This window comes from Procambarus clarkii, chromosome 3 (assembly GCF_040958095.1).
Source record: "Procambarus clarkii isolate CNS0578487 chromosome 3, FALCON_Pclarkii_2.0, whole genome shotgun sequence".
NCBI classification, from domain to species: domain Eukaryota; kingdom Metazoa; phylum Arthropoda; class Malacostraca; order Decapoda; family Cambaridae; genus Procambarus; species Procambarus clarkii.
In genome coordinates, this window is record NC_091152.1 from 18,596,995 (window position 1) to 18,622,095 (window position 25,101).

General features: G+C 44.5%; 1 protein-coding gene across 8 annotated transcripts in view; it reads left to right on the forward strand.

Moving 5' to 3' along the window:
- The window catches only part of AP-1gamma (adaptor protein complex 1, gamma subunit), a 129,824-nt gene extending 110,049 nt beyond the window's left edge, over positions 1-19,775 (forward strand). For all 8 annotated transcript variants that reach the window (XM_069329727.1, XM_069329692.1, XM_069329714.1 and 5 more), the window contains 3 exons: positions 5,937-6,088; positions 12,565-12,657; positions 15,433-19,775. In XM_069329727.1, the coding sequence (XP_069185828.1) occupies positions 5,937-6,088; positions 12,565-12,657; positions 15,433-15,534 (347 nt within the window). In that variant the 3' untranslated portion in view covers positions 15,535-19,775. The remainder of the gene's footprint in view (positions 1-5,936; positions 6,089-12,564; positions 12,658-15,432) is intronic.
- The last annotated feature ends 5,326 nt before the right edge of the window (positions 19,776-25,101 follow it).

Consider the following 25,101-nt stretch of genomic DNA (forward strand, 5'->3'; position numbering starts at 1 on the left):
ATCTTCCCTGACACCACTGACACCACCTGCCTTCCCTGACACCACTGACACCGCCTACCTTCCCTGACACCACTGACACCACCTACCTTCCCTGACACCACTGACACCACCTACCTTCCCTGACACCACTGACACCACCTGCCTTCCCTGACACCACTGACACCACCTGCCTTCCCTGACACCACTGACTCCACCAACCTTCCCTGACACCACTGACACCACCTACCTTCCCTGACACCACTGACACCACCTGCCTTCCCTGACACCACTGACACCACCTACCTTCCCTGACACCACTGACACCACCTGCCTTCCCTGACACCACTGACACCACCTACCTTCCCTGACACCACTGACACCACCTACCTTCCCTGACACCACTGACACCACCTGCCTTCCCTGACACCACTGACACCACCTGCCTTCCCTGACACCACTGACACCACCTACCTTCCCTGACACCACTGACACCACCTACCTTCCCTGACACCACTGACACCACCTGCCTTGCCTGACACCACTGACACCACCTGCCTTCCCTGACACCATTTTGTCATCATTGAACCCCTTCACCCCGGATACAATGATGAAGTCAAGTAAAGCACTATACAACTGTTTACACTTTGGTGGATCTTGGATGATATCAGTGAAATTGAGTCAAATCCAACAGCTTATACAGTATGTACAGTATTCACATACCACAACAAAGTAACAATCAAGTAAGGTAGCACAAGGCACAAGTCACAGCAACTAGATGTCACTAAGCAAAGATAACAACATAGGTACACTAGACAGCATGGGACTGGCAACTAGGTTGTGGACAAGGTGGGTGGTGACTTTACATCAGAGTGGGGGGGTGGTAATGTATCTGTATGAACGTCAGTAAACACAATTCACTTCATATGAGAGAACACTAGCCCTAATTGTAACCACAGACTTGCAAGAACATGCCAGGCGATTGTATTGTATGTTCTTGCAAGTCTGTGGTTACAATTAAGGCTCATGTTCTCACATATAAAGTGAATTGTGTCAATGAAAATGAACTTCTGGTCTCTGGCTACCTAGTGCAATTGGGTTATTCGTGGGGAAATAGCTTCCTCTTCCAATGACTTTTAACACTTTCGCCCCGGGCATGACACAGCATTGCATCATCCACTAAAATAATTGCCAAAAATCGGGTTTTTATCCAATTTTTGGGGGACTGTTTGGTAACTGTCAACAAGCCAAATGCAATCTGTGACTACAATACAAACATGAAAGGTGTTGATCACTTTGACCAAATGATCAAATATTATCACTTCATAAGGAAAACTCACAAATGGACGAAGAAAATGACCATCTATTTTGTGCAAATGGCTATCTACAATGCTTATGTGATGTACAACTACTACACAAAAAATACTAAACTATAATACTACATATACTAAAATACTAAATACTAAACATTTGTGGGCAGTAATTGGGAGTGTAGCTGGAAGGCGTCTGGGCGCTCACTCGCAGCTAACGCGTGGCCCGTCTTCAACTTGTTGGCGGGTGGAGCGTGACCAGGTTTTTTATTTTATATGCTAATGATCCTCTAGAGAATTCTATTGCGAACCCATTGATACCAAAATGAAAGACCTAGGACGAAAATTGAGGTGACCAGAGTGAAAAGAGTGAACACATTTTATCACTTTTGCGCGCTCCTGGGTAACTCGTTCGCACTTTCTCTGTTTGCTGCGGGTAATTAGCCAGGCTTTTGGAGTTTATATGCATTTAGTGCTGTAGAGAATTCTATTGCGAACACAATGATACCAAATTTAATCTCGTAGGACGAGAATTAAGGTGACAAAGTTGAAGAGAGTATACACTTTTCAGAATTAACACGCGCTCCCGTGAAACGCTGGGACCCAAATCGCATAGTTGAGGGGTGGCACGCGGGGGCACGCCAAAGTGTTAATTGTCTGGTGGTCAGATGGTCAGAGTCCTATACTTGTCAAGGGATTCACTGCCCCAAAAAGTTCCAAGTGTGTTTGCACAAAATGAAATCTTTATGGAACCAGACGCAACAAGAATTCCAGAGAACAACATAGAGCACATAGACGTGTCCAGAGACGAAGTGGAAAAAATGCTCAAGGAGCTAAGTAAGAACAAAGCAGTTGGTCCAGATGGAGTTTCACCATGGGTTCTGAGAGAATGTGCACCTGAGCTCGGCATTCTACTTCAACTGATCTTTCAGGCATCCCTGTGTACAGGAATCGTAGCAGACGTGTGGAAAAAGGCTAACATAGTTCCAATCTACAAAAGTGGCAGCAGGGAAGACCCCTTCAATTATAGACCTGTATCATTGACAAGTGTAATAGTGAAAATATTGGAAAAAATAATAAAAACTAAATGGGTAGAACACCTGGAGAGAAATGATATAATATCAAACAGACAGTATGGTTTTCGATCTGGAAGATCCTGTGTATCGAATTTACTCAGTTTCTATGATTGAGCCACAGAGATTTTACAGGAAAGAGATGGTTGGGTTGACTGCATCTATCTGGACCTAAAAAAGGCTTTCGACAGAGTTCCACATAAGAGGTTGTTCTGGAAAATAATGGAGGGGTGACAGGTAAGCTTCTATCATGGATGAAAGATTTTCTGACTGATAGAAAAATAAGGGCTGTGATCAGAGGCAATGTATTGGACTGGAGAAATGTCACAAGTGGAGTACCACAGGGTTCAGTTCTTGCACCAGTGATGTTTATTGTGTACATAAATGATCTACCAGTTGGTATACAGAATTATATGAACATGTTTGCTGATGATGCTAAGATAATAGTAAGGATAAGAAACTTAGATGATTGTTATGCCCTTCAAGATGACCTGAACAAAATAAGTATATGGAGCACCACTTGGCAAATGGAATTTATTGTGAATAATGCCATGTTATGGTATGTGGAATAGGAGAACATAGACCCCACACAACCTATAAATTATGTGAGAAATCTTTAAAGAATTCTGATAAAGGAGGAGATCTAGGGGTGGTTTTAGATAGAAAACTGTCACCTGAGGGCCACATTAAGAACGTTGTGTGAGGAGCCTATGCCACACTTTCTAACTTCAGAATTGCTTTTAAATACATGGATGGTAAAATATTAAAGAAATTGTTCACGACTTCTGTTAGGCCAAAGCTAGAATATGCAGCTGTTGTGTGGTGCCCATATCTTAAGGAGCACATCAACAAACTGGAAAAGGTGCAATGACATGCTACTAAGTGACTCCCAGAACTGAAGGGCAAGAGCTACGAGGAGAGGTTAAAGGCATTAAATATGCCAAAACTAGAAGACAAGAAAAAGAGGTGATGTGATCACTACTGTTATAAATGATATGAGTGGGGCTTCTATGGGGTACTGGTAGTATTAAGGGGTATAGGTAGTTAGAAGACAGGAGTATCAAATATGGGAGAGCTAAAAGGCCCGGCCCCCAAAATAAACTATCCACAGTAGTAATAACTTGCTACAAGACCAAATATGTTCGTCTAAGGGTTGATCACTGCGCTCCCACCTTGGAAGAAGAGATACTCTGTAATTCATGTACTTATTTATTAACCCGTTAACAACCCCCCATATACACTCACCAATAACAATAATAATAATAACTTTACCACACTATCTTACGTTAAAAGCCTTGGTCCACGTAGGCAAGATGCAAGGTTTACACTAATAACAAGCTAGGGTAAAGTACTACTGGATAAGCACTGAAGCTGGATGCAGCTTAGGGTAGTGAAACCACGTGGGACCCTAATACAAACCACAACACTTAGGGGTACCCAAACACTGGCAAAATACTATCCCCAGGTCTCCCCAATCGTTACTACCAGAGTAGGCACACTTACACCATATAATACTTAACTTAAGGGTACAGGAACTTCAGGTAAGGGAAATAAGTAAGAGGAGAAGGAAGGAGAGTAGGGATACAGCCACAGAGTAGGTCTTAACCTCACGCCACCAGCCAAGAGAAGACCGAGCTAGCCACCAGCTGCCTCCCTCATCTCTTGGTGCCGGGAGGAGCCTAATTGATCGTGCAGCTAAGCACATTAAAGATCTTCCCCTATGCAACGTATTGTTACTTTATGAATGATTAGAAAGTATTAGTAAGCAAAGTTGGTGCCTATGTTATTATCTAATAATCAACCCCCAGCTCAGTCTTTAAATGCTCTTTGAGAAACAATAATAGTCTTACGTCTGGCAGGGAAGATACAAACAATTGACATTCTAGATGCCCAACTGTGCTACCAGGAAGTTTAATAGCTCAATTTTGACCTCTGGTTTCCACTGGAGAACCCAGGGTCGTAACAACTACATACAAAATAATAACAGGAATCTATAAAATCAATAGGGAAGATATCCTGAGACCTGGAACTTCAAGAACAAGAGGTCATAGATTTAAACTAACGAAACAAAGCTGCCGGAGGAATATAAGAAATTTCACTTTTGCAAACAGTGATAGACGGTTGGAACAAGTTAGGGGAGAAGGTGGTGGAGGCCAAAACAGTCAGTCGTTTCAAAGTGTTATATGACAGAGTGCTGGGAAGACGGGATACCACAAGCGTAGCTCTCATCCTGTAACTATTCTTAGGTAATTACACTTGGGTAACATTTAGGTAATTACACACTCACTCTCTCTGTCTCTCTCACTGTACATGCACAATTAACAAGAATAGACAACCTCCGCACAGGTTGGTTGCTCTGAGACTAAGACACGAACCCACACACTTGCGCACCTCGCGACACTGGAAGACAAGAGTAAGGGGGAGACATGATTACTACCTACAAAATTCTCAGAGGCTGTTTAACATGAGTGGTATGCGAACAAAGGGACACAAGTGGAAAATGAGTACCCAAATGAGCCACAGGGACGTTAGAAAGATCTTTTTCAGTGTCAGAGTAGTTAACAGGTGGAATGCATTAGGCAGTGATGTGGTGGAGGCAGACTTCATACTCGGTTTCAAATGTAGATATGATACCTGGTTGATACCTGGTTGATGGGGTTCTGGGAGTTGTTCTACTCCCCAAGCCCGGCCCGAGGCCAGGCTTGACTATAGAGCCCAGTAGGCTCAGGATTCTGTACACCAGTTGATTGATGGTTGAGAAGCGGGACCAAGGAGCCAGAGCTCAACCCCCGCAAGCACAACTAGGTGAGTACTGATTCACCCGGACACAGGTGGGGTGGCTGATCAGCCTTGCAACAATCATGCAACAAGCAGTTCAACCACTCGACAACATAATGAAATATATCCTATCAAGATAATACACCTGCTTGATACCTGCTTGATGGGGTTCTGGGAGTTCTTCTACTCCCCAAGCCCGGCCCGAGGCCAGGCTTGACTTGTGAGAGTTTGGTCCACTAGGCGGTTGCTGAGAGCGGTCCGCAGACCCACATACCCACCACAGCCCGGCTGATCCGGAACTTCTCTTAGAAAACTATCTAGATTTCTCTTGAAGATGTCCATGGTTGTTTCAGTAATATTTCTTATAGTCGCTGGGAGGACGATGAACAGCAGCAGTATAATGGTGTAGAAAATTGTATTAGAGGTTAATGAATGCGTGTAGGTATGGGTCCTGTGTATCCGGTCAAAACTGGTTACACTGGGGTCATAACAGTTTAATCGAATATTTGTATGTTCCACTGAACGTTTAGTAACAACTACAGTTTGTTTGGGCCATTCAGAAGTTTGTTAAACGTGAGGATGCTCTGTAATTATTAATGAGAAAACTCATTGTCACAAAACTGTGCAGGTTCAAATATTGACGTTAAATTATTTACCTTGTAATGTTTTCTATATAGGTTATGACCACACAAAATTGGAAGTCAACTGTTCATTATATAGTATGAATTATACTGTAAATTGACATAAGAATGTGCCAGTTTTTATGACCACAAAATTGCTCAAGCATGTACTTTTTCAGGTATACCAGGTATTACTGCATATGATAAGAATGGAATAAGATTGGACATGGCATTTGATGTTCAAGAATCCATCACTACTATCAACATGCTGGCGACCAACAACTCTGGAGCCCAAGTTACAGACTTTCTCTTCCAAGCTGCTGTACCCAAGGTAATTGTTTTTAATCTTATTCTTTATAGAAGAATAAGATTTATTATATACTAAGGGGATGGATGGAAGGATGGATGGATGGTGGAGAGGGACTGGATGGATGGAAGGATGGATGGATGGTGGAGAGGGACTGGATGGATGGAAGGATGGATGGATGGTGGAGAGGGACTGGATGGATGGAAGGATGGATGGATGGTGGAGAGGGACTGGATGGATGGAAGGATGGATGGATGGTGGAGAGGGACTGGATGGATGGAAGGATGGATGGATGGTGGAGAGGGACTGGATGGATGGAAGGATGGATGGATGGTGGAGAGGGACTGGATGGATGGAAGGATGGATGGATGGTGGAGAGGGACTGGATGGATGGAAGGATGGATGGATGGTGGAGAGGGACTGGATGGATGGAAGGATGGATGGATGGTGGAGAGGGACTGGATGGATGGAAGGATGGATGGATGGTGGAGAGGGACTGGATGGATGGAAGGATGGATGGATGGTGGAGAGGGACTGGATGGATGGAAGGATGGATGGATGGTGGAGAGGGACTGGATGGATGGAAGGATGGATGGATGGTGGAGAGGGACTGGATGGATGGAAGGATGGATGGATGGTGGAGAGGGACTGGATGGATGGATAGTGGAAGGGGAACTGGAGGTTGGAGGGGCGGGGGTGGCAAAGTGGGGGGATAGGCGTGCAGCAGTGATTGGGCAGGTGTCAGTGTGTGCAGGCGGGCAGTAGTGAGATGGCTGGCAGAGTTGGTCACCCTCCCCACGACCTCCATCCCCTCATCCCCCATTCGTGCAGCATTCAACAAGTGTCAGTATTGTATAAAATGACAGACTATGGAGATCCCAACCAGTGAGATGACTCCCAGATTGGAAGCTCATGAATCACAGCAATTTATCCACTTTACGAATCCCACACCAGAACCCCCCAGCTGTACCCCTCCCAGCCATATGGACAGTATTAACACGGTGGGCTTCCTTGCTACCAGCTGATGGATCAGGAGGCAGACTTCCTGAGCGCATGTCATTAAACTCTTATTTTCTGTGTAGAGCCCTTTCGGCTCCCTGGACCTATATCAGGCTGATGTGTATATATTAGACCGTAGTAACAGTTAATCGATGGAGTTCTAGGCCTACTGGGGACCAGAGCCAGAACCTGGCCTCCTCAGAGAGGCACAAGAAGCAGTGGTCTATAGACACCCACGTGCAGTTGGAAGACCTCTATATCTGCCATCTACCAGCTCAGGCACCCAGAAAGGTAGGAATCCCTAAACAAACAACAGCTGGTGAAAAATTGCAAACCAAAAGCCGAACGAGCAAACAGAACTCTCCCAATCAGAAACAAGCAAACAAGCGTGAAGTCGTCACAGCCGCTGCACCACTGTGGAAGATCAGCAAGGCTGATGCGTCGTCATCAGCCACCGGCAAGGGAGCCGGTGGCTGAGCGGACAGCACGCTGCACGCGTGATCCTGTGGTCCCGGGTTCCATTCCCGGTGCCGGCGAGAAACAGTGGGCAGAGTTTCTTTCACCCAGATGCCCCTGTTACCTAGCAGTAAATAAGTACCTGGGAGTTAGTCAGCTGTCACGGGCTGCTAGCTGGGGTGCGTGTGTGGTGTGGGGAAAAAAAAGTAGTTAGTAACAGTTCATTGACAGTTGAGAGGCGGGCTGAAAGAGCAGAGCTCAACCCCAGCAAGCACAACTAGGTGAATACTGTCTGTGCAACACCCTCCCCCTCCCCGGGAGAGGGAAGGGGGGTCCAAAACCTTTGTGCTGGCTACACAACCCCAGTTCAGTGGCTGTTGTGTTTGGTGGCAGTCAATCGACTCTGGCTACGTCATTTTGAGCAGTGCTGTTCATGGCGGTGGTGGTGTTCTGTATGGTGGTGTGTGAGCCAGGAGTAACACTAGAGTACTGGGGCTGCATGCATCTAGGGCCACCTTCCCTAGGTGCCCTGTAACTACTGCCCTTGCAATTTTGGGTTATCTTCCATAGGCCGTTTGGAAGTCTTCCTCTATATGGTTATTGTGCTGCTCAGTGATTGGGGTCAGCTGGGGTGGTTCTTGCTACTGTTTGACCTTTTGTAGGAGGTAGTATTGTCGGTGGCTTGGGTGCAAAGTAGTGTACAGCTGTCTGATATACACATAGCGACTGGTTCTGTTCCCCTGAAGACGTTGTGCTTTTGCGTTTTTTTTCTTTTGTTTTACCTGGTGTGGCTATAGGACCATTTGTATGATTTTGGTGGCCCTCCACTAGGTCTCCGTGGTTGCACACGTCGCAGGGGGTTCAGCTTTTAGTATGTTTGCTTGGTAGTTCTGGGATAACCAGCAAGATGACCATCTTACCTAGGCTTCCCTTAGCAGTCAGCCTAGGGGCCCTGGAAACCCCCTTGGGATTCATTGGTTCAATGGAGGAGGCCTCCCAGTCCCACCTTGCTTCGTGCGAGTTTGAAGGTTGCTCTGTCCCCCCTTATCTCAGGGTGACATTCACTGTCTTTGCCTCCACCATGCTGCTTGTTGGGTCGATGACACCTTTGACCCAAAGTCTTGCGAGTGGAGTTCCTTGTGTGTACTCCAGTTCACCCAGTTGGATATACTGTTGATCGGGTGCAGGCAGCATGTGTTGCATGCGTGGTTTAGGTTGCTGCAATGCTCTAGGCTCATCGCCTTTCCAGATGCCTCATGGCTTCTCTACTTTTCTCCTGAGGCATAGGGTTTGGAGGACGGCTTGGCCCCGGGTCTTGATGTGGAGGACCCAGGGACTGGGGAGGAGTTAACCTAAGGGGGCTTGGGCCCCATTTGAACCCGCTTTGGTGTTGGCACCATCGGCTTGGGGCTTGTTGCTACGCGGGGAGGGGTTTTCATATCCCCCCCCTCCCGGTATGAGTTTGTATGAGTTTGATATGGGTTCGAGTCCTCCCTGGGTTCGGATCCGGGTTTCCTTGGGTTCCTCGGTTCACTCCTTCCGGTGGTTTTCGGCTTCCCGCATCCTGCTGAGGGAGGTGCAGGAGGCCCTTGTGACTTACCCTCTGCGAGACCCGGATTACTCCTCGATAATGGATCCTTCTCCTTATGAGTTTGGCTCCTCTTTTTCCTTATTGGGTGCATTATGAGGTGCCAGAGTCTTCCTGGCTGGCAGACTGCCCTTTCTTTTCGTTGGGTGCTCGGCGTTTGTTCTCTTGGACCCGCACGCTTGAATGGCAGCGAGTTGACTATGGTTGTTCAGGTTTACCTGGGGGAGCGAGTTTGAGCACCTCAATGCATGCTTGTTTGCCCCTGTCCTTCCTCGTGATATGAGCCAGGTGCAGCTTTACGTGCAGGATCCCTCCCTTTCGGCGTCCCCTGGTAGCCGAGGATTTGGTCGCCCGTGGACATTTGACTTCGGTCTTGTGCTGCTTTTCCCTGCTGGAGCTGTCTTCAGACTGGCTCGAAAAGGATGTGAAAGAGCTGGGTTCTGTGCCGGTGTCCGGTGTGCGTGCCTCGGCAGCTCGGGCGTCGGCTGCCTTGTTGATGATGTATGCACCGATTCTGAAGGAGGCGGTGTCTCTGTTCTTTGCTTCTCACCTCGCATGCAGACAGACAGAGCTCGTCCACTCTTTGGAATTCGCTTTGGCCCTGGCTCTAAGATTTTCATCCCCTTTTTGTACGTTGCTGTTTGCAGAGTCTGCGGTGGTGCAGGTGGCTTCGTCTAGTTGCCGGCCTATGTCGGATTTGTTGGTTTTCCGTGGGGGTCAGGGGGAGTCCTGCTGGGAAAGGTCGTGCCAGGGCTCCGGGTTCTTAAGGTCATTGAAAGCCAGTAGGGCCAGATTTGCGGCCGACCCCTCCTGCGGAGCTGTCGACATCTGGTTGGCGCAGTGCTCGCTCTGAGCATCGGTTGGGTTTTCATAAGGGTCATCGGCCTTTTTGAGGTTCGCCTGATGGAGAAGAGGCCCGCACTGTTTGCTCACACCTGGTCCCATGATTCGTGGGCATTTTCGGTCGTTTCCTCTGGCCTGCAGTGGCGTTGGGTGGCTCCTCCTCCTTCAGAGGGTTTGGGGCTGGCGGGGCAGACCTCTTTCCCTACTCTGTCGGGTCATCCTGGAGTGGTTACGCTTGAGTGTGATCGAAATGACAGCATCTATCAGGTGGGTTTCACGCCTGTTTCCAGTTCCGAATTGGGACTGTGCGGACCTGTGGTTCATTCTGTCCCGTCTGAACCCTGCTGTCTTTTGCCTCTTCTTTTGGATGACTCTTCTGTCCCAGGTCTGGCTGCTTTTGGAGCCAGGCGCTTGGATGGTGTCCCCTGGACCTCCGGGATGCGTATTGGCACGTCCCAATTCATCTGAGGTTCAGGGGACTGGCTCGGTTTTGTCTTGGCGCAGTGAGCTTACAGCTTTCGTTGCCTTCCATTCGGCTTGAATTTGGAACCTCGCATTATCACATACCTTACTCTGGACCTGGTGACTTGTTTGCTACTGTTAGGGGTTCGAGTTCTGACTTACCTCAACGGCTAGTTGGTCTGGGCTTCCAGCTGGTCCGCATGTCTGCTCGCCAGGCATTTGGTTCTTTCCCCAGCTTGCCGGGTTAGGATTCTTGATGAATTGGAGGACGTCTCATTTGTTTTCCTCTCAGGTTCGGACTTGGCTGGGTCTTGTGTGGGGGGACTTGGACCGCTTCCTTGTCACTCCCTTTGGCAGCGTTGCTGCGGCTGTGGTCCCGCCTTCGGCTGGTTTTGGAGGACACCAGAGTCGCTCGTCGGTTGTTCGAGCAGCTGTGCTGGAGTCTGAACGTTGCCACGCTGGTCTACCCATCGGGTCAGATTTGGCTACGACGGCTGTTCTGGTTCCACCGGGCATGTCCTTTCCACCACTCTCGTGATCTCTGGGTTCGGACCCCGAGGGCCTAGCATTGGCTGCGGCATCGCCGGCTTCCTCTTCGGGTTTTTCGGGGTTCAGTGCCGTGGCACTTACCCAAGACCCTCGATGTGTTCACGAATGCATCGTCTTTAGGCTGGGGTTTTGTGACCAGTGCTCATCAGTCCGGCCAGGGGCGGTGGGGTTTGTCCTTCCGTCGGCTCACAGCTCAGTGTGGAAGTTTGCGGCTGTGTGGTATTCACCTCGAAGGGTTCAAGTCACTTGCGGATCGACTAGTCCACACCATTTGGATTGCTCCCCAGTGGTTCATTGCCTGAACCAAGGTAGTTCGATGTGGTTCTTGGCTGTTTGGGGCTGGTCGCTTCGGGTGACTCGTCTGCTGAGTTCTCGGGGCTTGGCTCTCCTGGTGGTTCATATCCAGGGGGTGTCGAACATCCTGGCTGGCGGCCAGAGGGTCTTCCTGCAGCTCTCCCTCTTGCAGCAGGATGGTCCGGTCCAGTACGTGGCTGGTTCGATATTCTTCTCCTGATCTTCGCATCTGGTCTTTTTGACGTGAGTTTATCACCATTTGTGTGGTGTTCAGGTGGCTTCATTGATGGTGACCCACCTGCGAGTTTCGTCTCGGCAGAAGTATGAAGTTTCCTGGCGGTCCTTTTGGCACTTCTTGACTCTTCGTAGGTTGTCTTCGATTTCTGATTGGGTTGTTTGTCCTTTCTCTCGTGGTTGTTTCAGAACCGTCATCTTATGCCGAATAATGTCGCCTCGTATCGTGCGGTGCTGGCAGATAGATGTACATACTAGGCAGATGTCAATTCTGCTCTGTTACGCAAGCTTTCTCGGATGTTGTTTCATCTCCGAAACAACATCTTTTCTTGGTGAGACCTGGAAGTTCCATGGCATCCCTTCCTCCTTCCGGTCGGCGTTTTTTCTTGTTTTTGATTTTCAGCCTCTGAACTGGGATTGGGTATCAGGCGTGGGAGGTCTGGGCTTCCCCTTTCCCCTCCCGGGGAGGGGGGAGCTGCATAAATTTGAGGATGGGTAGTGCTCCCCCCTGGGGAGTGGTGTGGCAGCTGTGGTAACATCATGCTTGTTTGCTGATGGGGGAGTTCTGCCTGCTTGTTCTGTTTTTGGTTTGCAATTTTTAACCAGCTGTAGTTTTTTGGGGGATTCCTACACCTCTGGGTGCCTGACCTAGTAGATGGCAGACATTGACTGCTTCCAACTATATGGGGGGTGTCTATAGGACATTGCTTCTCATGCCTCTGAGGGGGGGGAGGCAGGTTCTGGCTCGTGGTTTCCAGTTGGCTACTAAGAACTCCATCGATTGACTTTTTAAACTTTTTAAACGATTAAACTGCCACGCTTTAATGTACAGTATACACAAATCAGCCTGGTATAGCTCTGGGGAGCCTCCGGATCTCGCCCAGAAAATGGCGTTTCATTACATTCAACACTGGTTTTATTATGCAGTACACTCGGGCTGTATTTTTATTTAGTGTGAATGATTTTGCCTGTCTTCATTATATAAATTATACAGTTGAATTGTCTTAAGATTTCATTTAGCAATGCAGTACTGTACTTGAGTATGTCAAACTTGATATAAACTTACAACTTTCAGTCAATACAGCTGCAGATGTTGAACCCCAGCAGCACCATCATGGCTCCTACTACTTCACTCTCACAACTGATCAAGGTCAACAACCCTAACAAGGTGGGTATAAGAACATGTACACAACCACATTGAGTTAGTTGTTGTGTCCTTTATTAGGAAGAACAGGTACCTGAATGTGATCATAGTCCTGGAAGTTCCAGTACCAAATATGTATGGTGAGATGAGTTATGTGCTCCGCTGACTAGACGGGGCGGTGAAGTTCCGTTCAAAGTCTTCAGACATATGTTTTGGTAGTGACTTTAGATACTTTAGTATTGTAATAATAAACTCTTATGTACATTACATATTTCTTTATACACTCAACATTTAAGATCTGGGCCAGCAAAGTCTAGCCAATTTTACTTTCAGTCCAGGTGTTGACGGTCTACATCCTAAAGTAGACCCTGGTTCACAGAAGCAATCTCTGAACGATTACATTTAGTAATTTCTAGGCTATTGCGTATGCTCAGTATTTTAACTATTTTTATGCCTTTAGTAGTAAATATTATTAAAAAATATAAGTTGCACTGTGCTTGTAGTTCACTGTAATTTATATAAATACTGTATTAGAAAGGATACAGTCAGGGATGCCATTCATTAAGGGGATAAAGCTTAGGGACAGATGAATATAACAGTAGAGAGATGATTGAATGAGGTGATAAAGATTGTAGATACAGTAGATGATAGTGCTTGGTAATAAGAATGCAAACAGTTTTAAAGGGTTTGACAATAACATTGTTAACATTTTAAGAAATATCAATGAGATGAGAAAATATGGTGGACCCTCTTTTGTGCAGTTTCAGAGAGCACAAGTTTTACAAACATTCAACAAAATAAAGTCACAGTAACGTGGCTGAAAAATGTTGACTAAACCACACTAGAAATTGAAGCGACGACAACGTTTCGGTCCGTCCTGGACCATTATAAAGTCGATAGTGATGAGACGAGGGAGGTAAGGGCATTAAGTAAGGCAAGAGAGGTGAGGAGATGGAAATCTTAGAGGAAGATATGAGCAAAAGGTACAGAAGGTAAAGTGTAATATAGTGTGTAATAATAGGAGTAAGAATGGGAACGTGAGAGAAATAAGAGAAAAAGAAAAAGAACAAATAAAAGAGAAATAAGAGAAAAAGAAAAAGAACAAATAAAAGAGAATAAATGGTGTAACATGGGACGGGGTTTTGGCTCTCTCTCTCGTCCACTACCCTATCTGTAAATAAATTTAACTCCAAGACCCCAGAACTAACTCTCGGCTAAGTCCACGCCTCGTGACCTCAGACGTTCGACCGCCTTAGGAACTACAAGGCACGAGATGCCTTTACTAGGCTCTAGCATGCTCAAAGATCTCAGTTCGCCGCCACCACCAAACCAAAAACCAATGCTGTTAATTAATCGGGGTTTGGACCAATTAATTAACCATTAACCCTCTGGGTAGATCATTCTCAGTTTCGTGGAACGGGAGGTATTAGTTTACGTTAAGTGTGGGAATTAGCTTGAAAACACTTAAGTGAGTATATCAGATATTAAAAGCCTAGGCTTTCCTGGGGTATAGGTACTGACTCATTCAACCTATAAACCAGACTCATGGAGACCAAATGGCCAAGACACTCGCATGTAATATCATTCATGGAAATACTCAAAAATACAAAAGAAAATCTTACTCAAAGTTTATTGATGCAAAGCTATAAAATGTAAATAAAATCACTGCCTAACTTAACACTCCCTAATGTGAAATATATTGTAGAGGCACAGTTGGAGAAATGACCATACTAAACTCTACAGCACTTTTATCTTAATGTAAGAAAGCAGCCGATGGTGCTCTGGTCTCCCGAGGTGAGATGGTGACCTCTTCCGCTGCCCGAACCACACTCGCCTCCCTCTGTCTACCAGACAGTGAAGGCTGACTAATATCACTCTGCCAACTCTAGCTACTAACATTACCCGGCCAGGTCAAATTAACAAACTAATCTTAATGTCCTGGCCAAACCAGATGGTTGAATTCTTATTTAAACTGGTGGTAATTCTATTAATCATCTTGGAAAAAGCTATATCCAGTTACAGTATTGGCTAGTGTCCTATATTTGTACATTATGAATTAATACTATGGAAAGGGGTGGTCACCCTCGGGTCACGTGACCTTGACACGGTGAGTCATCCAGACCACAAACTAGTCCCTCCTACTCCACATGACATCATTGTCTTTGTAGCAGACTACGAACCTTGGACTTTTACTCTACAAACATGGCAGCCTAGCATACCTACTTAAACCAGGTTGGATATTACTGTAATTACTGTATTTTGTTGAAATATTCATTACATGTTGCATTGATACAGAGAGCCAGCCATTTTGTTTCAGCCTAAAGCTAATCTCTTTAATCTCTGGAGAGTAGACCCTTCCTAGCTTCAGGTAATGAGTACCCTGTGACTGAATTTGGACCACTTGGTCTCATCCAATCCCTATGAATTGAGATCTACAACAAGCTTTAGTTTGTTACAAGGGTAGGCTTATGTTAGGTCACATTTGTTAGAAAGTTTAGAACATTTGAGTTTGTACTGTGAAAGGGAAGAGTCAACAGCAACAAGCCAGGACTATGGTTCATGTTGGGAAGGTTGTGAATCAGAGCCGACAATATGGCGTCTGTGAAGAGTAGAGGCAGGAAAGATTATTTTGGAAGAAGACCATTCAATAGGTTTATTAGTCCCTAACATGACTGAAGAGAGCATTGTTTGTGTCTGCAGACTTAGCACTTCTTTTGTGTTCCTTAAGTCTGTCATTAATATAGTCTTAACGTGTATATTGGTATGAGCGTAAGAATTAATGTGCTGAATTCTTTCCAGGTGCCACTACGAATGAGGATAAAGTTATCATGGTTAGCAAATGGGACGGCTCTTCAAGACCAAGGAGAAATTAGCAATTTTCCTTCAGTATTGTGGCAGTGACAGCACCCATACTCTCGTTACCCCAGCTACCACATGCATCTTTCTTCTCACTCCCTCTCCTCACCCCATGGTTACATCTCAATTTGTAGTATACCTGTGTCCTATATCACCCCTTCCCTCTCTCAACTATCACCGAGTCTCTTGTCTAACAACTATTTTAAGATGCCTTTCCTCACCACTCTCCACACAATTTGTCTTATAATTGGTTTAGTCATTGCTTTGGGATTTTCCAAATCTCTCGCATCATCATATCTTCCATCATATTTCCCTCGTGCATTTTTGTACACCTTTATAACATTAATAACTATGAAAATATTTATTTATTGCCTTTCTGTACAAAACTTTAAGTTTCTAAATTTAGTTGTTCATATCCTAATGTTGTCATCATCACTCTCCTCTCCAAGAATCTCTCTCTCCTCTATTAGTTATCAACTTTGCATTGATCTGCATCAACTTATTTCATTTTCTTTATATATATTGTCCTCTCCAAACAGGGTAATACATTTTTGGTTAATATTCTCGTTGGTGTGTTGTAAAGTTGTAGTGTGTTACCCATGTGTTCTATCACCATGTGTTTTGTTGTATATGTTGCATTCATCTTGGGTGTTGGTGGTGTCATGCCAGACCTTCCTCTTTCACAACACAAGTGCATCATGCCCATACTGTGTACCATTAATTATGAGGTGACAGGGATGTTGCTTCAGGTCATCTGCGATTACTCCTGCCCACTTTCTTGTGGCATTTGCAATTATTTTATATTCTTTCTACTACATAAAATGTCTCTTTCTTCATTCAATAAGGCCCATATTTTTTAAAGCAAGTATTATGTAAAATATTACAACAGATTCCAATTGGAAAACATTATGGGTTTTTGTATGCGTGGAATTGTAATAAGCATGAATTGAAACATCTTTGAAGTACGGTACAGTATTGCATATATGCAACCTAACATTTCTCCAAATTCTGGGTGGGTTGTGACATACTGTACATTGTTCATTATAGCATAGTGTGAGCGAGCCTTGGGTTGGTGGGAATTATATATGTGAAGATGCCACCATGTTTAATATTGTGAGTGTAGTGAGAGAAGAATGTGAGGCTACTGTAAACAGGCCACTTATTGTTATAATTATTGTAAATACAGTACGTATATTTGTTCTTGGTTTTCATAATGGGTTAGCATTATCTATAAAGTTGTGTGTTTCATATTATTATTATTATTATTTTAATAATGTCCTTGAATTTCAGTTAATACTGAGTCAGTAGGCAGGAGTCATTGTGCCATGATTGTTGCTGGACTTGTGAATGAAGCCTTAACTCATATAATTTTGAGAAATAGAGGAGAATAAGGAGCTTAACTAGTGATGTGGTAATAAGGTTTGTGACAGTTTTCAGAAATGGGTTAGTGATTTTGTGTGTGGATTTTAACGGTTTGGGTCCAGGTCTCCCAGTTTGGTGCAGTTTAACGCTGGCATCTTATTGCTGCTGTTAGACAAGTGCATCTTCCCTATTTTCTACCCATTTATGCAAAACACAAGTTTTCATGTTGCAAATGTTTGTGACGAGTGTTCTCTCCTTGTACTTAACGTTATGTTGCACGCATTGAAATCGTGTTTTGTAACTTATTTTATTCTATATAATTCACTTTCACATTTAGAATTTATCTTATTATAAATCATGCTAATATTTATGACTTCTTTTAAGCCATGGTTCTTTTTCTTTTGGAAATTATTGGTAATGTACTTAGAGATAACAAGGTATTTTGATATGTGAAATATCCTTGTGTATTTACTTTGCTTTTTAGTCTGGCAAATAATAATAACTGGTACAACATTTGAGTGCTGGTGCAGTGTTGTGTACACACCTTTAACAGTGTTCCTTGTTAATGGTGTGTGAGCCAGACACAGTGTTGCAGCTGCACCTTTAACAGTGTTCCTTGTTAATGTTGTGTGAGCCAGACACAGTGTTGCAACTGCACCTTTAACAGTGTTCCTTGTTAATGTTGTGTGAGCCAGACACAGTGTTGCAACTGCACCTTTAACAGTGTTCCTTGTTAATGTTGTGTGAGCCAGACACAGTGTTGCAACTGCACCTTTAACAGTGTTCCTTGTTAATGTTGTGTGAGCCAGACACAGTGTTGCAGCTGCACCTTTAACAGTGTTCCTTGTTAATGTTGTGTGAGCCAGACACAGTGTTGCAACTGCACCTTTAACAAAGTAACTCATTCTTCTCAAGATCAAAGCTTAAATTGTACCTTTGTGATATTAATTGTTTGCACCTGAATAATAGTAGTGATAGGCAGAGGAGCGTTTCTCTAGCTTGTGGTTACAACAATAACAATGTGTCGTAGACCTATTTTCTCTGTTTTGACACTGCTAGAGGTCTTGTTTTATAATAGTGTGGATCGTGTAAATATTTGAGAAAACATGAGCCGAGTTAGGTGTTAAGTAATTGTTGTAAATATTTGTTACGAAATGATCCACAGACAGGAGGGCTGGAAACTATCACCTAAGCTCACCTCTCAATTTTGGCTGTAACAAAAAAATCCATCCACATCAATATCCCCAAATACTTTGTTTTTCATGTACAATTCTAACTAAAAGCTACTTTTAATTTTATTATTTATATGGGGTCATGGAGTATGAATTTGTTTGGGAGAAATTTGTGCCCTCAGTACCATGCCAATATGTCTTGTTTAGTAATGTGAATAGTAAAATGGCCTTTATATTGATTGGGGTTAAGCTGATACGTCTATGGTCCTGTCGGTTATTACGTTGTTGCAGTGCGGGACCTTTAGACCCAAGAATTATATATTTTGTGCAACCTGTCCTCTTGTATTACATTTACGTAGTGTTTGTATATTTTATGTCGCCTAGAAATATTGTATCTATATATTGTTTGATATAGTACTTCAGTTATAAGGAACATTTTCTGTATATAAAACTTCCAGAGCTGCTTTTTCAAAAAGTGCGGGAAAGTGTTTGCCAGACCCAGAGGAAGGTAGTGAGGGGGACGGCAGAGGAAGGTAGTGAGGGGGACGGCAGAGGAAGGCAGTGAGGGGGACGGCAGAGGAAGGTAGTGAGGGGGACGGCAGAGGAAGGTAGTGAGGGGGACGGCAGAGGAAGGTAGTGAGGGGGACGGCAGAGGAAGGCAGTGAGGGAGACGGCAGAGGAAGGTAGTGAGGGGGACGGCAGAGGAAAGTAGTGAGGGGGACGGCAGAGGAAGGTAGTGAGGGGGACGGCAGAGGAAGGTAGTGAGGGGGACGGCAGAGGAAGGTAGTGAGGGGGACGGCAGAGGAAGGTAGTGAGGGGGACGGCAGAGGAAGGTAGTGAGGGGGACGGCAGAGGAAGGTAGTGAGGGGGACGGCAGAGGAAGGTAGTGAGGGGGACAGCAGAGGAAGGTAGTGAGGGGGATGGCAGAGGAAGGTAGTGAGGGGGACGGCAGAGGGATGTAGTGAGGGGGACGGCAGAGGAAGGTAGTGAGGGGGACGGCAGAGGGATGTAGTGAGGGGGACGGCAGAGGAAGGTAGTGAGGGGGACGGCAGAGGAAGGTAGTGAGGGGGACGGCAGAGGAAGGTAGTGAGGGGGACGGCAGAGGAAGGTAGTGAGGGGGACGGCAGAGGAAGGTAGTGAGGGGGACGGCAGAGGAAGACTGTGATGGCAAGGCTGCTGCAAGTCCATGCATTATTTATTTATATGAGACCTTTGCTTATATTTAACTTGTAATATTATCAATTATTTGTGCTGAAAGGTATCCTATAAGACAAATTAGACAACATAAACAAAATTTTCTAGGGCATTTTATTGTTAGGCCTCCCTGTCTATAGTGTTAACTTTGATTAAAGGAAATTGAGGTTCATACGTGGTACAGTATTTTATTATGTTATATGTCAGACTTTGTCAATTCATTCTTGAATTCTCAGAAGCTGGGAGATGAGGTGTCCAATTCCATTTGAGGACATATATAAATGCTGATTTTCCCAGTGGAAGAAAGCCAATAGCTAATTACTGGTAATGGACATGCAATGCTACTTATTATCAAGCATAGGAGTTATTGTGACAGGTTCCAATGGTAGTTGTCTTGCCCCCTAAGCACTTGGTCTCGGGTGCTGGCATATCCCCACCCATTGCTTGAGAGTAGGCCGGGTCCACTAAGCCATTCCATGTTCTCTGGTGATGTAAATGAGCCCTTCTGGCATTGTCATATTGATCATTTGGGGAAAAAATAAATTTATCGAATTTTTATTTTGGTTGTTTTCCTTTCGTGTCTTTTTGACCCATGTGCTCCCAGGTTTTCTATAACTTAATGCGACTATTCATATATATTATCATTAATCGGTTTACCACTCGTGGGTGGAGAGGTGCTAGCCAAGAGAAGAAAGGTGCAGTAAAGGTCATTGATAGTAAAAAACTGGCTCAGCCATGCATTAGATAATTCACAATACAATACCCTCTTGTGCATTTTGCTTTTGCATGGCAAGTGTGTTCCTGTATGATACCTTGGGGCTGGTGGAGGCTTCTTTGGCACTCCCCTTCTAGATGTATGTGCGAGGAAACTGTTGTAGAGCTCGTGTTTGGGGTCATCAGATCCCCTGCCATAGGAGTAGCTCTTGGATGTCCAAGCTCGGGCACGAGGAAGAGAGAGGTCTTTGTGGCACACAACATTCAATGCGGTAAACATCCCTATTGATAACTCGCCGTTTCCTGCACCTGCTCTTACTCTGCCATAGTAAGTGCTATCTCGTGGCTCTGGGTCCCAACCATTTTAAACTGAACTTGCATGGAAAATAAACACTATTAAATTTCAGACTCATGGGGGGTGGGAGACTATGCCCTCAAATTAGATTGCTGTTAAAAATCAGTTTTCCCCATCCTTCCCTGAGGAGGTACAGCCTCCTCAGGAAAGTGATGTCTACTGTGTTGGGTTCTGACCCGGCTCTATATTTGGTACACCCTTCTGATCCTTGGCACTTAATTGCAGGAAAGTCTCCCATGACCTCGTTGGTGACTAACCGGGGTTAGTCAAAACTGGGGTCATGGGTTGTTCCAGGTGACGAATAACTCCATCTGTTGCATCAGTGCCTTTTACCCCCTTTACGACTTGCACACTTACCATCTCCTCGTGTCCTACTACTACTCATGTGTCTTCTTCACCTATGTGAACAAAATATTTTGATGTCTATCCAGATAATTTTCACATGCATAAATGCCTTGTTCATTCAGTTGATTCACATGTTACTTTTAATCCCGTCCGATCTGGTGCACCTGTCGTTTTAGGCCCCTTCTCGGGAGGTGGGTAACCCCCGAGCTGTTCAGTCAAGTGTTGGTGAGAATCCAGTTCAGGTTTGTCCATTTAACAAACCTTGGACATTCTTGTCCAAGAATGTCCATTTAAAACTTCAATGTTCTGGCCCATCTGCACATTCCCAGCCATTAACAATCCAGACATCTCAGGATGCCACTCAACAATGCCTAAAATGTTTTACAGTCCTCTACTCATTTTTGTGTTTTCTCGGTTTTGAGTTATAACTGTAAAATTTGGCATAAAAAAGTTTGCAACTGAGTTTGCTAAGAGTATAGATTTTGTACGAAATGTATTTTTTTAATAGATTATGCATGGAGGTGCCGATTAATGCATTTTTCTGGGGGCAGCCCCTTGTGGCTCCCTGAAGCCGAGATGGTGCCATCTACTAGATAGGATCAGCCGTTCAGTTTTATAGGCCTACCAGGAACCAGAAACAAAACCTGGCCCTCTTGCAGAGGCACATAAAGTGATGACACTTGTTTTAGCACCAAGGAAGGCAACCAGAAAGTCAGTCAAAACAAAATTATGCTGAATTCAAAGAGACAGAACCTCGAAACCCGCCTAAAGAACTCTCCCAAATTTTCTAAAGAAATGATCAAATTCTCTCGGAACTAGCACAAGCTTGTTCACTCTACCTCCCCCACTTGGGGGGAGGTAGAGTGAACCAGTTCTATCACTGATGTAGTGCATACTGGCTCCAGATTTCTACTTGTGATGCTAAGTGGTGTGGTGTTTGCACTTGTGGTATTTCCTGTACACTGCAGTGTAGTGTGAGCCAGTATTTAAGTGTGTTTGTAGCTGCATGTGCTCAGAGTTAGCATCCCCTGTGTGCTTTCTAGTGTATCTTGCTCTGGAGTGTTCGAGAGTTACTCCTTTAGAGGTCCACCTCGCTTGTTGTGGACCTTATTAAGGGTAAGTTAGGAGTCTTGGGGCTTCCCTGTCTTAACGCGGGGTTGGGTGTACTCTCCTAGTTGTCCTTCCAGGGGGTTGAACTTTGAATTTTTGGTCCTGGCTCTCAACTGATAATTACCAGTTGAAAGAGGTTGAGACCACCACCTCTCTTGCATCCTGTAATTCCAGGATGAGAGCTATGCTCGTGGTGTCCCATCTTCCCAGTACAGTACTGTACTCTGTTGTATAACGCTTTGAAACTACTGACAGTTTTGGCCTCCACCACCTTCTCACTTTGCTTGTTCCAACTGTCTACCACTCAGTTTGTAAAAGGAAGCATAATAATATTTTTTTGGCACCTTGTTTCCTTAGGTTGCATCTGTCCTCTTATAAATTGCCATCCACATTTCCGTAGAAATAAACATTCCATTCACCTGGACTATAAACTGCTCATAGCCTAGTTGATAGTGCTACGGCCTCTCACGCGTGGGGTCTGTGTCCTCATGAAGCTGCTGGTTTCAGGAATTCCTCTTTGTCAATTTGGTCAAATTCTGTTAGCATTTTGTAAGTGATGATTGTATCACCTCTTTTTTTTCTATCTTCTAGTTTTGGCATGTTTAACGCCTCTAGTCTCTCCTCGTAATTCTTGTTTTTCAGTTCCAAAAGCCACATTGAAACTCTACGATGTTACACTACGAGGAACTCTGTAGAGTAAGGCAGATCCTAGTCAATAATGGCTTTTTTAATGGTTATGTTGAAGACGTCATTAAATGAGAGGTGAAAATCAACCAACACAACACCTGTACCTCCTATTAGATTGTTTTATGGGAACTTCTTTTCCACGGCTCATAAAACAGAGGAAAGAGTTCTGAAAGACATTATTGATAGGAACGTTATCCCCACAGACAAATCAGTTTGCTAAGAGTATAGATTTTGTACGAAATGTATTTTTTTAATAGATTATGCATGGAGGTGCCGATTAATGCATTTTTCTGGGGGCAGCCCCTTGTGGCTCCCTGAAGCCGAGATGGTGCCATCTACTAGATAGGATCAGCCGTTCAGTTTTATAGGCCTACCAGGAACCAGAAACAAAACCTGGCCCTCTTGCAGAGGCACATAAAGTGATGACACTTGTTTTAGCACCAAGGAAGGCAACCAGAAAGTCAGTCAAAACAAAATTATGCTGAATTCAAAGAGACAGAACCTCGAAACCCGCCTAAAGAACTCTCCCAAATTTTCTAAAGAAATGATCAAATTCTCTCGGAACTAGCACAAGCTTGTTCACTCTACCTCCCCCACTTGGGGGGAGGTAGAGTGAACCAGTTCTATCACTGATGTAGTGCATACTGGCTCCAGATTTCTACTTGTGATGCTAAGTGGTGTGGTGTTTGCACTTGTGGTATTTCCTGTACACTGCAGTGTAGTGTGAGCCAGTATTTAAGTGTGTTTGTAGCTGCATGTGCTCAGAGTTAGCATCCCCTGTGTGCTTTCTAGTGTATCTTGCTCTGGAGTGTTCGAGAGTTACTCCTTTAGAGGTCCACCTCGCTTGTTGTGGACCTTATTAAGGGTAAGTTAGGAGTCTTGGGGCTTCCCTGTCTTAACGCGGGGTTGGGTGTACTCTCCTAGTTGTCCTTCCAGGGGGTTGAACTTTGAATTTTTGGTCCTGGCTCTCAACTGATAATTACCAGTTGAAAGAGGTTGAGACCACCACCTCTCTTGCATCCTGTAATTCCAGGATGAGAGCTATGCTCGTGGTGTCCCATCTTCCCAGTACAGTACTGTACTCTGTTGTATAACGCTTTGAAACTACTGACAGTTTTGGCCTCCACCACCTTCTCACTTTGCTTGTTCCAACTGTCTACCACTCAGTTTGTAAAAGGAAGCATAATAATATTTTTTTGGCACCTTGTTTCCTTAGGTTGCATCTGTCCTCTTATAAATTGCCATCCACATTTCCGTAGAAATAAACATTCCATTCACCTGGACTATAAACTGCTCATAGCCTAGTTGATAGTGCTACGGCCTCTCACGCGTGGGGTCTGTGTCCTCATGAAGCTGCTGGTTTCAGGAATTCCTCTTTGTCAATTTGGTCAAATTCTGTTAGCATTTTGTAAGTGATGATTGTATCACCTCTTTTTTTTCTATCTTCTAGTTTTGGCATGTTTAACGCCTCTAGTCTCTCCTCGTAATTCTTGTTTTTCAGTTCCAAAAGCCACATTGAAACTCTACGATGTTACACTACGAGGAACTCTGTAGAGTAAGGCAGATCCTAGTCAATAATGGCTTTTTTAATGGTTATGTTGAAGACGTCATTAAATGAGAGGTGAAAATCAACCAACACAACACCTGTACCTCCTATTAGATTGTTTTATGGGAACTTCTTTTCCACGGCTCATAAAACAGAGGAAAGAGTTCTGAAAGACATTATTGATAGGAACGTTATCCCCACAGACAAATCAGAAGATACAATTAACAATTTAGTACAAAAACAAGACGAATGTCAACCTACTTATGAAGAACTCTCCACACACTAAACAGAATGCCTTAAGACGACCAACGTATACAGGTAACAGAAGGCTGGACATCAGCGAGGCCCTACACATCAAAAAGTCACGACCAGCAATCAACAACCAGTTAACACAATTACATTCTGTCCACTTCAAGACCCCGTACCAACACAGAGACAGAAGCAGCAAGAACATTAGCTTCTTATGTTTATGCATGTAATGCCCTATTAATATTCATTGTTTCATCTACTTGTTCATCTCAACCACATCCTGTACCTCCTCACCCCAAGAGAATATAAGCCTTTGCAAATGCATAGTAAATTTGTCTTCGAAAATGTAAGGAGTGCCTTGTGAAATGCATCCCTAGGCATCAGACCATAATATAGTGTGAAAATGATCTTTGGAGAGTTAATTTTTCAAATTCCCTTGACAGTGAAGAAAAACATAAGAAATATTGATAAAATTTGTGTTAGAATCATTAATCTTAACCCTTTTGGTCATATTCAACATACATGGTTGCATATACTGTATACATACTGTAATAGTGTAAGCTGTTTTAGAAGTTTATAGATCTTGTATTAGATGGTATACTTGGACAATAGCTCCTTGACCCGTATCACAAGCTTTTACCCCTCCTACGGTTCTAAAACGCCTTTTCCTCGAGCACTTTTCTTCTCACTCCCGCTCCGTTTCCGTCTTCACCGATGGGTCTAAGTCAGCGGACGGTGTTGGCTACTCTGTTGTTTTTCCTGATCGCACTTATATGTGTCGCTTGCCTCCGGAGACTAGCATCTTTACAGCGGAACTTTATGCTATTCTCTATGCTCTTCGTCTCCTGCTTTCTCGTTGTCAGTCTTCCTTTGTAGTT